The sequence below is a fragment of the Panicum virgatum genome, chromosome 4N (genome assembly GCF_016808335.1).
Source record: "Panicum virgatum strain AP13 chromosome 4N, P.virgatum_v5, whole genome shotgun sequence".
NCBI classification, from domain to species: domain Eukaryota; kingdom Viridiplantae; phylum Streptophyta; class Magnoliopsida; order Poales; family Poaceae; genus Panicum; species Panicum virgatum.
The window spans coordinates 41,192,735-41,205,467 of NC_053148.1; the positions used below are offsets into that span (position 1 = coordinate 41,192,735).

The window sequence follows — 12,733 nt, forward strand, 5'->3', positions numbered from 1 at the left end:
CTATCAACCAGATAGTCCCGAACCCGCTCGTGGGCGACTCCGGCCTCTCCGCCGCCTCCCCCTTGTCCTCCGGGCGCGGGCAGGGGTGCGGCGGCCTGGGGTGCGGGCGCCGCGAGCGCGGTGTTCACGGCCGTCCCGGCAGCCCGGCACTTGTGGGAGCGCGCCAGCGGCCACGACGACCCCAGCGCAGGCAGGATTGTGGGCGAAAACCCCAACCCCAGGCGCTCCAGCCCCGGCGATGGCGGGGTCCGGGGCGGACGCGGAGCAGGCGCAGAAGCGGGCGGCGGCGGCGGCGTACGACTACGAGGGTGACGCGCGCTGGTCCGGCTACTGGTCCAACATCCTCGTGCCGCCGAACCTCGCCTCCCGCCCCGACGTCATCGATCACTACAAGTGCAAGTTCTACCATCGATACATCGTGAGTACCCACCGACCCACTCGATAGCTGCTGCCTGCTGCCTGCTGCCATCGCCCTTGCCCACGGCTCTCCTCTCCTAGCTTCGATTCCTCAATTCCTTCCCCTGCTGCCGCTGTTCCTCTAGCCGTCCGTCCGTCCGCGTTGGGTACTAGTAGGATCTGACGCGCTTTCCGTACGGAAGCGCGGTCGTTCTGGGTACATATGCTGAGGTTGTTTAAGCTTGTTGAATGGAGCTTGTTCGGTACTAGGAACTAGGATCTGCCGCGGCACGCTGCTTGCTTCACTGGCGACGGCAGTATTGCAGATGGGATGCCCGTTGCGACCTGATTGCTTAATGTAGGATGTCCTTCCTTGAAGGCCACATGTTCGTTTCGATGCATTCCTTGCTTCGAACCCTGGATGTTATTTCCACTTGATAGTAAGCTATGATGTGCAATGAACTTGGTGCCACAACTAGGTTTCCAGTAATTTGTTCGTCCTGTTACAGACAGTCTAGCAAGCATTTTGAAACTTGAACTTCATCTCCTTCAAGTTTTTTTATTCCTGATGACGGATGTGCAACATGTCCATTCTTACTTTCTTAGTTTATGCTGTATATACAAGCCATCTATGAGTTCAATCAGGATATTCTTATACAACCATGCAGGCAGAGCCATAGAAGAAGCTTGTTTGTACATAAAGCTAACAAAATGAGAAAACAAATTCTTGCCATTGTGTTTGCTTATCATTTTAGTTAATATTACCACTTGTGTGACACTAAAGAATGAATCAATACAGTGGTTCATGCATTTTATTTCTTCTTTTATTTTCACAGGACCGTGATCTGGTGGTTGAGCCAATGTCATTCACCGGTTCCACTCAACAGAACAGGCCAGATGTAAGGTCTTCATCATCGCCATCCAATGAGAATCTCAGGGCTCGTAACTCAGGTAAAGCATGTACTTTTTGAGCTTTTTACTGACCATAGGATCCATCATTCACATCTATCTGTTAGCTGAGTCCATTTCAAGTGCAGGATCTACTTCGAGGTCAGCACCACCGCGGCCACCGCCAACACAAACGGATAGTGCTGTCAACCCTTTACGGTTTGATGCACGGACTATACATTTCTCCATCAATGCCTGGGTAAGCAATAAGCCACCTTTCCTTTTTGGTAACGGATTTTTATGTATGCCTAAAAGACCTGCTGGTAGAACCGTAGAAGATGTTCCATTGTTCTGTTTGATTCTATAATTTCGCCTATTTCAGTAATCCTTGTGGACATGGCATCAATCTCTGAGCCATCAACCTGTCACGTTTTTATTTATTTTTGGTATCTTGGTCCTGCTACTCTTTTTTGGACATTAACCTTGCACGTGCCATATACTTGGGCGTGATCAAATTTTTATTTTCAGGTACTTGTAGTTGCTGGTCTTGGAATGCTTCCAATTCTTCCAAAACACCTTGCTGACAGAACTTGCAAACTTTCATTATTGGGAACAATATTATCCTCGGGATATTCTCTATACAGTACTTATGGGGTAAGTGCCTGCCTATCTGAAGAATGAATATTTTTTTTACCTGGAGGGACTTTGATCAGATGTTCCTTTTTGTGTAAAGAAACCAAGAGCATGGAACATGCCAGCAATTCAGGCTTGGTTAAGGATTTTATCCATTTAATGTTCTCTTCTATGCTCTTCACATCTCAATTGCACTTAAAGAGTAAGATGCACTTTTTCTCTTGCAAGTTCGTGACCCTGATATCTCCTTTTTGTTTCTTTATGCTTCTGCTTATAATTTTATATTTGTAACAGTTGCTGCACTACCTGTGCTCTGCTGGGCACTTGATCATGTAGCCAGATTCCTAAGGCGTAATTTCGCTCGATCCTCTTTCTACAGGTAACTGCATGCTCCACTAGCTGTGAAGTTTGTTTCTGTATCCTCACAAGTCGCAACCGGTACCCAGTGTCCATTTCTCAATGCTGTATTGATTTCTTTTTCAGGAGATACTTGGAAGAACCTTGTCTTTGGGTAGAGACAAACAATACTACACTGAGCCTCCTTAGTTCAAATGCTGAAATCGCCTTGGGCTTTCTCCTGATCATATCATTGTTCTCGTACGTTTATTCAGTTATCCAGATAATTCTGAAATTTTAATTTTGTCTGAATAATTGCAGATTTTGACTTGTACTTTTTTTTAATGTTGCAGGTGGCACCGTAGCATAATTCAGACGTTCATGTACTGGCAGGTGAGTTATCCTCCAAACATTCAGCCTTCCCTTTTTGCATTTCATCTCTTATTTCCATGCACTGGATAGCTGAGGGATTAGTACGATGTCACCTGTGCTGTTTCACTGCATGTAATAATTCCTAACCTCTGTGTACCTTAGGCCATATGTAGTGATTTACATTGTTTTCTGTATCATTCTAATCCAAGAAATTCAATATATATATCTTCTGCCCTGCTTTTTGTCCATCAACAACTGGTTACCATCTGGTTGGCAATAGCAAGTAGGTTATTATTTAGCTATCAGCTTTCAGGTGCATTGCTGCTCCTTTCTAAGCTACTTATATCAACAGTCAGCACCCGCTGCATTTTTTATTGCATCACTTACTGGTGTCTTCCACATGGTTGTATAATGTGCAGGTGTTGAAGCTGATGTACCATGCTCCAGTGACATCCAGTTATCACCAGAGCGCCTGGGCGAAAATAGGGAGGATTGTAAATCCATACATCCACCGCTATTGCCCATTCCTCCAGACACCCATTTCTGCGATCCAGAGATGGTGGTTCAGGCAGTGAAATAGGCGGGGAAATTACATATGCTGCTTAATCATTGAGCCACTCCGGTCTTTTGAGATGGTTAAACAAACATAGCGTGTTGTTGATTTCCTGTAATGCAGCTGCGCACTGTAACCTTTGCAAGTTTGGACTTGCTGGATGACTGATATCCCAGAATTATGGAGGGTGCTCATCGTAGCCTGTAAACTCAGAGAGGCGGTGTAGATTGGTGCAGGAATGAGTGGATGACCATGTGTGCTGAATACAATCTCAGCCTGGTTAAGCTAACTTAATTTCGTCCTGCCCTTTGCGTTATCCACTGGTAGTTTCTGTTCATATTTGGATTGACGATGTTTATGTAGAGCACGCGAATTTGTTTAATATCTATGCTTTGCAGCGTTTTCGAAGTAGTCACTGGCTGTGTGTTTAAGTACAAACCTAAGTCGTGTCATTTTCATTTCGTAATTTTTTGTGACCACCATGTGTGGTTTACAGACATAAAAGGACGGCCCAATATTAAGGAGGAGGCACAGTGGCACACTTGTCCCTAACTAGTGATACTGATGCAATTTTTTTTAAAAAAATACTAATGCTAATACCCAAATACTGTACATAGCACAAGATTTTGGCTTGGCCTACGACCTGTATGAAACTAATGAGCACTAATACACTAATCTTACTCGAAAACTAAATATAGGAAGAAACTAAAATGTTTACTTGGATTTGTTGGTGATCCATAACCATAGCGTCTGTTCTTTAATTTTTAGAAAAAAAGTTTTAGTCCACCTGAAAGACAAGTATATAAACAGCAATAGACTCCAAACCCCCAACTACACTATGCGATAGATATATTTATGCCAGCGAAACAACAAATGTGCAACACCGACCCGTCCACTGGCCCCACGCGGCAACGCCGCGGCCATTTCTAGTGTAATGTAATCACCGGCCTGTCTCCAAAATGCTACCCTACCCAACCAATATCTCACTAGCATATATGCGTATATATAAAAACCCATGCGAGCAGAGCAGCGACGCCGCACAAGCGCAGAGCGCAGAGCTGATCACCGGTCAACTCCGAAGCAGAGCAGCCAGCCAGCCAGCCACCATGGAAGTGGCCGCCGCACGAGACCTCCTCGCCCCCGCCCTCCTCCTCCTCGCCGGCCTCACCGCCGTCCTCTACGCGCTGCTCCGCCGCGGCAGCGGCCTCCGCCTCCCGCCGAGCCCGCTGGCGCTGCCCTTCCTGGGCCACCTCCACCTCCTCGCCCCGCTCCCGCACCAGGCGCTGCACCGCCTGGCGGCGCGCCACGGCCCGCTCCTCTACCTCCGGCTGGGCTCCGTGCCCGCCGTCGCCGCCTGCTCCCCGGACGCCGCCCGCGAGGTGCTCAAGACCCACGAGGCCGCGTTCCTGGACCGCCCCAAGCCGGCGGCGGTGCACCGCCTGACGTACGGCGGGCAGGACTTCTCCTTCTCGGCGTACGGGCCCTACTGGCGCTTCATGAAGCGCGCGTGCGTGCACGAGCTCCTGGCCGGGCGCACCCTGGACCGCCTCCGCCACGTCCGCAGCGAGGAGGTGGCCCGCCTCGTGGCGGCGCTGGCGCGGAGCGCGGCGGCCGGCGCCGGCGCCGCCGTCGACGTGGACGCCGCGCTCATGGGCCTCACGGGCGACGTCGTCTCCCGGATGGTGATGAGCCGGCGGTGGACCGGGGACGACGTCGACACGGAGGAGATGCGCGCCGTGGTCGCCGAGACCGCCGAGCTCACCGGCACGTTCAACCTGCAGGACTACATCGTCGTGTTCAAGCATTGGGACGTGCAGGGCCTCGGGAAGCGCGTCGACGCCGTGCACCGCAAGTTCGACGCCATGATGGAGCGGATCCTGAGTCCTGACGGCGAGGGACGCCGAGAGGCGGCGGCGGCGGCGAGAGAGAGGGCGCCAGGGACGTGCTGGACATGCTCTTCGACATGCACGAGGACGAAGCCGCCGAGATGCGGCTCACCAGGGATAACATCAAGGCGTTCATGCTGGTACGGCCATGGCGATTATTTTTAATTCCTTCTTCTTGTATTGTTCTACTGATAGTGATAGTATTATTATTATTATTTAGTGCAACGATATAGGAGTATATATTTCGTAAATGTCAGACTGCTGCGTAGATCCAATCAAGCATCGGGTCAAGTGAAAAACCAAGAAAAATAGTTCCTTCCATGTGATTGATGGGAACAATGTATCCAAGTATCCAACGACTCTACGCTAACATCAGAGAACTAGCTATTTCTAGAAGTAGAAAAAAGGTTCTTTTTGTATCTTTTTTTTTTAAAAAATAGAGGTTACTATATATCTGGCTACAATTTTGGTAAATTTTATCAAATTTGAACATCGTTTCACTCCATGTAAAAAAGTTTGGCTATCAAGTTCATTTCCAAGTGGAAAGCAGGTAGATCATCATTTGATGACACTTTTAAGTTTTAACCATGTATTACCTGCACCATTTTTTTCTGCAGGACATCTTCGCTGCCGGCACGGACACGACGACGATCACGCTGGAGTGGGCGCTGTCGGAGCTGATCAACAACCCGTCCGTCCTCCGGCGCGCGCAGGCGGAGCTGGACGCCGTCGTGGGCGCGTCCCGGCTCGCCGACGAGTGTCCCCAACCTCCCCTACCTGCAGGCCGTCGCCAAGGAGACGCTCCGGCTCCACCCGACGGGCCCGCTGGTGGTGCGCCGCTCCCTGGAGCCCTGCAAGGTGTCCGGCTACGACGTCCCCGGCGGCGCGACGGTGTTCGTCAACGTGTGGGCGATCGGGCGCGACCCGGCGAGCTGGGGCCCCGACCCGCTGGCGTTCCGGCCGGAGCGGTTCCTGGAGGGGGAGAACGCCGGGATGGACGTGCGCGGGCAGCACTTCCACCTGCTGCCGTTCGGGTCCGGGCGGCGGATCTGCCCCGGCGCGTCGCTGGCCATGCTGGTGGTGCAGGCGGCGCTTGCCGCCATGGTGCAGTGCTTCGAGTGGGCGCCCGTGGGTGGCGCGCCCGTGGACATGGAGGAGGGCCCCGGGCTCACGCTGCCGAGGAAGCACCCGCTCTTCTGCACCGTCAAGGCCAGGTTCGACCCCATGCCGGCTCTCGCCGCCGATGAGGGCGCGCCGGCGGTGGCTGCCGGTGAGGAGTGACGGCGGCAGTCGTGTTCGTTCGTCGAGCTGGCATTGGAATATAGTTGTAGCTCCGTCTGTACCAAGCTTTTGTGGTCTGGTGGGGTTGTTGCCATGGGCCTATGTTGGGCTACATTGGTCAACTAAGGCCACGAAAATGAAAATGGCTCCCACAGCCCAAAAACTGTTGCTTCTTTTGCCAGCCCTAGTTCAGCCTGTGACTGCAGCAAGCAACAGCTACAGTAAAATTTTCTTGCTACCTGCTGGCAGCAGTCAGCACTGCCATTATCAGCTCCGTTGTACAACTTATTTTTTTTACAAAAAGTTACAGCTCTGTTTTTGTTGGTTGACCCTTTGGTTTTTTATTGGAATGTACTCCCTTCGTTTCGAAATATAAGGCATTTCAACTTTTTTGGAGAGTCAAAATTTTTTCAAGTTTGATCAAATTTATAATAAAGCTTATGATATCAAATATGTACCATTATATTTTTTTATTAAATATATTTTTATAATATATCTGTTTGGTGCCATAAATTTTTATGATTCTTTCTAAAAATTTGATGAAACTTGAAAAACTTTGACTCTACAAAAATATTAGAATGTCTTATATTTCAAGATAGAGTCCGATGAGCTTATATTCTTCTTTATAAAATATAAAAATAATAATCGACAGTGTGCTGAAACATCTGGATCCTTGTTGACTGAATGAGTTGTGCCAAAGGTCGAGCCGAATGAGTTGATTGAAGCCGCAGTATGATGATGATCTACCACGGTATTGGACCAGTTATCCTGTTGCCGCGCAGTGACAAGTGTTTAAGACGGGAAAGCTTGCTTTATGTCGGCCGGCAATGTGCCGCTGAGCTGGTTGTCATCGAGCGCTAGGTAGTCCAGCAGGATGCAGTTACCTAGGTTTGCCGGAAGGCTGCCAGAGAAGCTGTTGTTGAAGGCGGCGATAACAGTGAGCTTCCTGTTAGCGCAGAGGGTCTCCCGCAATGGGCCGGAGAGGTTGTTGTTGGCCACCTGGAGTTCGCGCAGCGGGGAGTGCTTTCCGAGCTCTGCTGGTAGTTCGCCGGAGAACCAGTTGATGAATATTCGGATGTCTGCGAGCCGCGGCAGCAGCCCGATGCCCGCCGGAATTGCGCCGGTGAAGTGATTTTCGTAGAGAAACATCACCTCCAGGTTCCTGAGCTTGCCGAAGGCTTCAGGAATCTCTCCAGTGAGCTGATTCGTCGACACGTCGAGCTCAACCAAGTTCACCGCCGTGACGTCGCGCGTTAGCTCGCCGGAGAGGGCGTTTGCGTACAGGTAGAGGAACTCAAGCTTCCGGAGATGCCACACCCACGCTGGGATTGAACCGGTGAGATTGTTCGACGACATGGCGAGCACCGTGAGCTCCGTGAGGCTGGCGTACGCCTCCGGAATCTCCCCGATGAGGTTGATTTTCTCCATCCAGAGATAGGTCAGCTTCGTCAGCTTGGCAAACTCCGGCGGCGCGGGCGCAGGCGAAAACGCGTTGAAGGCCAGCGTGAGCACCTCAAGATCGGATAGCTCGCTTATCTCTGCCGCGGGGTATGCGCCTGTGAAGCGGTTGTTGTCGAGCAACAGGGACTTGAGCGCCGGGAGCCGCGCCACCGCGGCCGGCACGACGCCGCCGAAGCTGTTGCTCGAGAGGTTGAGATGCTCCATCACCGGAGACAAGGCGTCGACGTGGTCCGGGAGCACCCCGGTGAAGGAGTTGAAGGAGATGTCCAGGAAGCGGAGCTGGGCGCAGGCGTAGAGCGTGGCGGCAGGGAAGGCGCCGGTGAGGTTGTTGTAGGAGAGGTCGAGGCGGTGGAGGTTCTTGAGCTCGCACACGGACGCCGGCACCGACCCGGTGAGGCTCAGACCCTGTAGAGAAAGCTCGGTGACAACACCGACGCCGCCGGCGCACACGACGCCTTTCCAGCTACAGTGGTCGGCGGCGGCAACGGGGTCCCACGACACGAGCTGCCGGGGGTTGCCCCAGTCGTGCTTGGCGGCGAGCAGCTTCTCGCCGTCGCCGGCGGCTGAGTGATCGGATCTGCACTTGCAACCGAGCAGGAGGAATAAGACGATGATGACGGGGAGGTAGCAGGTGTTGGGTCGCGCCATTATTCTTAATTTGAGGTATAGTTGGCCAAATGGACCAGACCCGATGGGCCAGCACGGGCACGATTCGAAAAAGCACGATACTAGCACGGCACGGGCACGACACCATAGTGCCAGTGCCGGCACGAGGCACGGTCTATATAGTGCCTGGGCCGCAGGTCCAGCCCGCGGCACTAGCACGGGCACGGCACGACTAATAGGCCGGCACGAAGCCGGCCCGATAACACTAACAGAGATGACCCAATTTGCAAACCTAGGTATAAAATCAAATCATTTTTCATTCCCACATGCCACAGCTCCATCGTCATCCTTCAGCCGCCGCCTCCCTCCCTCAACCTCCCGACGCCTCTATCCTCCTCTCCGCGCCCCTCTCTCTCGCCCTCTAGCACCGCGCCGCCGGCCAGCCGCCGCGCCTCCCTCTCGCACCGCGCCGCCGGCCCGCTGCCGTGCCTCCCTCTCGCGCCGCACCCGGCCGCCTCCGTCGCCCCCTGTCCTCACCTCCCCGGCCAGCGGCCACCGCCGCAGCTCCCACGCAGACCGCCGCCGCCCCCGGCCTGGCGTGCTAGCGTGCCTAACGGCACGGCACGGCACGCCGGCGCCCTCGCCGGGTCGTGCCTGGGCCGGGATGGCGGCACGGCGGCACTGCGCGGCACGGCACGGCGGAGCCGCCGTGCCCGGGCGTGCCCGTGCCGGCCGTGCTCGGGCCGTGCCCGTGCCGTGCGGCCCGGTTGGCCACCTATAATTTGAGGCGTGAGGGCGAGCAGCGACAGCGAGATGATTATAGCCGCACGAAGTTAGGCAGCGCAGGTGGGGACGGTTACGTTTTATCAAAGGAGTCGAAGTCTCTGTTCCATCGTGAGTCTACGCGTACTGATTAACTTTCGGCGCCTTCGCTCTCTAAAGTGATTGAGCATTCTGCGTCTCTTTTGCGGTCTCCACAATTGTGAAGTCTTTTGTTGGTGGAAATTGTAATTCTCGTGGTCGGATCTAATGAAGTTCCATAGCAATGGAGTTTTCTGAAGCAGCAAAAAAGATGAAGAATAAGGATCTAGTAGTGTGGTTCAATGTAATGTTACTTTATGCCGAGGTCTCAATTGTAAAAGAGGTTATATTTTAATAAAATCTGATCTCTTTCTTAAAACACTACCGTACTAGTTGCTCATGGCCTCATCGGTAGTTGCGGGTCAAAACCCATTTGGAATGGTGGGGACCATCCGGGCGAAGGCGGCGTGTCCCGGCCGGCGGAGGAGGCGCTAGCGGCACAGCCCGGCGGGAGGAGGCTGCGCGCCCGGGCTCGGCGACCGGAGGGGCTGCAGCAGGCGGCCCCAAGCTCGGGCGGCGGCGGGTGGACATCGGCCTTGGGAAGGCGTACCCGGATCCGCACGGCGCCATCCCTGGCAACCTCCACGGCCGGCTGCGCCGGGGACGCGAGCTCGGGCGATGGCAGGGTGGCGGGAGGTGCCCCGGTGGGCGGCGGCAGCGCGACCCCTAGCTTCGTCTGCGGCGGGAGGGACCCTGTGGGCGGTGGCAGTGCGACCCTGAGCTCTGGAGGGCGGCGGGAGGGGCCCCGTGGGCGGCGGCGGCGCGGCTTTGAACTCTGGCGGGCTGCGCAAGGAGCTCCGGCCGGTGGCGGGAGTGGCTCAGTGGGGTGCGATGGGAGAAGACTACGGATGTTGACCGAAATAGACCTGGCTGAAACATTTTTTTGTGTAATCAGTGGCAATGGTGGGTAATTTCACCCAACTCCACCAGCTCCACAAAAAAGGTGGAGTGGAGTCAATTTTTGGTAGAGTGGAGTGGAGCCGGTAGAGGTGTTTGGGTATTCTTTTCTGGAGTGGAGCTAAAAAACATGGAGTGGAGTGCTCCCAAACACCCTCTAAAAAAAGATGGTTTACGAAACTAACTTCACAACTCTGCGCTACTTCGCGAGACAAATCTAATGAGACCTTTGACCGTATGATTAGAGGATGATTAATGTAGCATCACTGTAGCTGGCATGCTGAGGCAGTACTTGAGACGTGGGCCAAGTGGATGGGCCTCGTGCCGGCCAGCATCTCGTATTATGACGCCGGAGATGGCTACACGGGGAGAGTGGAAAGAAAGGAGAGATGAGAAGCTTACTGAAGGGAAGATCCGTCGGAGGGGATGATGAGCTGTCGAGTTGCCGCTGCCGTGGGGAGGACGGCGCACCCGCCGCCGCCTGCTCACTCGCCTCCGTGCCGAAGCGGAGGAGCCTAGCTGCGCACGGATGTGGTCGCGGGGGGAGGTGTTCTAATAAGGATCGACCCTATACACCCATCGGGTCAACATGTTTCGACTCTAAATAGACTGTTTCTCATTTAAGATCAACCCGATGGCCCATTAATCTTGCTATTATTGATCGGGCCAGTGAACCAATGGGTCGACCCGGCCCAGTCTCATCTTGACCTGTGATCGCCCCAAGTGCTCCAGTCATTCGCAGATTCAGAAAGGAGACGGAAGATTCAATCAAGAGGCAAGTCCGAGTGTCCGACGACTTCTGCCGCCCGGGTTCCCGCCTCGCCTCGCCATCACGGCCTGCGCGACCCCCATCCGGCACCGTGTCCCGCCGACCACCGAGCCACAGCCACGGGTACGCCGGCGCGCGTCGCCTTCCTGTTCCCGAAACATGCCAGCCTCTCCGCCAGAACGCCTCGCGCCATCACGCCTGCCGCGGCCTGCGGTGGCAGCCAGAGCCAGCCGCCCTCACCGTCGGGGCACTAGCTCTCTCGGTCACGGTGCCGCGGCGTCCCTGCCCAACCAGCAGCTTCTCCGGCGTGGCGGCGCCGGCCACCACCTCACGCACAATTTCCCCCATCTTTTCACAGAGATGCTCACGTGACAGGTGTGGTTTGCGCCCGCCGGTGCCGGAATGCAGGCACCACCAGGGGTGGAAGGTATTTTGAAGCCCCTCCACCCTCTGGAAATTTCTCTTGTTTTTGTCCTTCCTCTACAAAATTTATTTGGGCCAAAATTTGGTGGAGAAATGCGGACCTACATTCACCACCTCTGTACATTTTTTCGGAATTTTTGGTGAAGATTTGGATCATCGATTTTAATTACAATGTAGAGCGCGGGTGGATGGTATTTCAAATATCGTCCGTCTCCACGGACATTTCTCTTTTTTCAGTACTTCCTCTACAGAATTCATTTGGGTTTGAAATTTCGTGGAGTTATACGGACCTACATCCTTCGTCTTCATCCATTTTTGGAGAATTTTCTGTGAACATTTGGATCGTCGATTTGAGGTCATAATGTAGAACGGGCCATGATCACTTTCTCATGCTCGTGTCGCGTCGTTGGCATCCCGTGCCATGCCCCGATGCTCCGGTCGCCATCGTACGTGTTTTGTATTTCTTGGGCATGAGAGTAAGGTTAATAATTTAGGCAGCTGCTGACGGTAAAGATTTTCGTAGTTTACTTTTCAGCCTACTCGTATAGTGATTTAGTTCTTCATCATTAATATATGGCTCACATATTTATCTCTCAAGATTTATTGAATACTGTGTCGAAGTCGGCTGTAACCTTACAGCCCGCTTCTCCTCTCTCTCTCCTCCACGCTAGCATTTAGTTTGCTTACAGTCTGCTATAATACTTGTTTTGAGAAAACTGCAAAGTTTTTCCAGATCGGTGAAGTGCTAGGCTGCCAGCTGACAGGAGTGGGCCGTGTTTGGTTGAGGCACGAAAATTTTTTCATAAAAAGACAAATGCATGCATGAAGTAGTAAACGAAATTTATTTGCGAAACATTTTCACGGATGAGTGTAACTTTTCGAGACGAATCTAATGACGGTAATTAATCTATAATTTGCTACAGTAATGCTACATTACCATCCTCTAATCGTGCGGTCAAAGGCCCCATTAGATTGGTCTCGCGAATTTACCAGGAGTTCTGGAGGTGGTTTTGCAATTAGATTTTATTTAATATTCTAAATCAGTGATAAAGAGACAAAGTTTTAGCGAAATTTTTTTCAACCCAAACCAAACACGGCCAGAGCAGCTACAATTTTCTACAGATCGGTGGGAAACTGCCAGCAGGCTGCCAGCTGATCGGTGGTAAATAGCCTGATAATCTCTGCCTTCTTGGGCGACCACGGTCTAGCGCTGTAGGAGCAGTGGTGGCCGGGCGCATCCTGGAATAATTGTGGCGCCGTGGCGTGAAGTGTGGGAGTTCGTGGTGCTTGTGGCGGCGGTGACGGTGAAGGAGTGCAACCTTGAATTACCATGCTACTTTGAGCACAGTTTGTCTTTACATTTCTGTGACA

The 12,733-nt window shown here is 53.0% G+C and overlaps 1 protein-coding gene and 2 pseudogenes across 1 annotated transcript; 2 read left to right on the plus strand and 1 right to left on the minus strand.

Annotated features, from left to right (window-relative positions):
* Positions 1-11: 11 nt before the first annotated feature.
* Positions 12-3,494, plus strand: LOC120671114 (annotated as a pseudogene).
* A 790-nt stretch (positions 3,495-4,284) lies between these two features.
* LOC120671476 lies at positions 4,285-6,615 on the plus strand (annotated as a pseudogene).
* A 375-nt stretch (positions 6,616-6,990) lies between these two features.
* On the minus strand, positions 6,991-8,464 carry LOC120670373 (receptor-like protein 52). The gene has a single exon (XM_039950457.1). It carries the CDS (start codon positions 8,452-8,454, stop codon positions 7,138-7,140), a length of 1,317 nt encoding a protein of 438 aa, XP_039806391.1. The 5' UTR covers positions 8,455-8,464; the 3' UTR covers positions 6,991-7,137.
* Between the last annotated feature and the right edge of the window lie 4,269 nt (positions 8,465-12,733).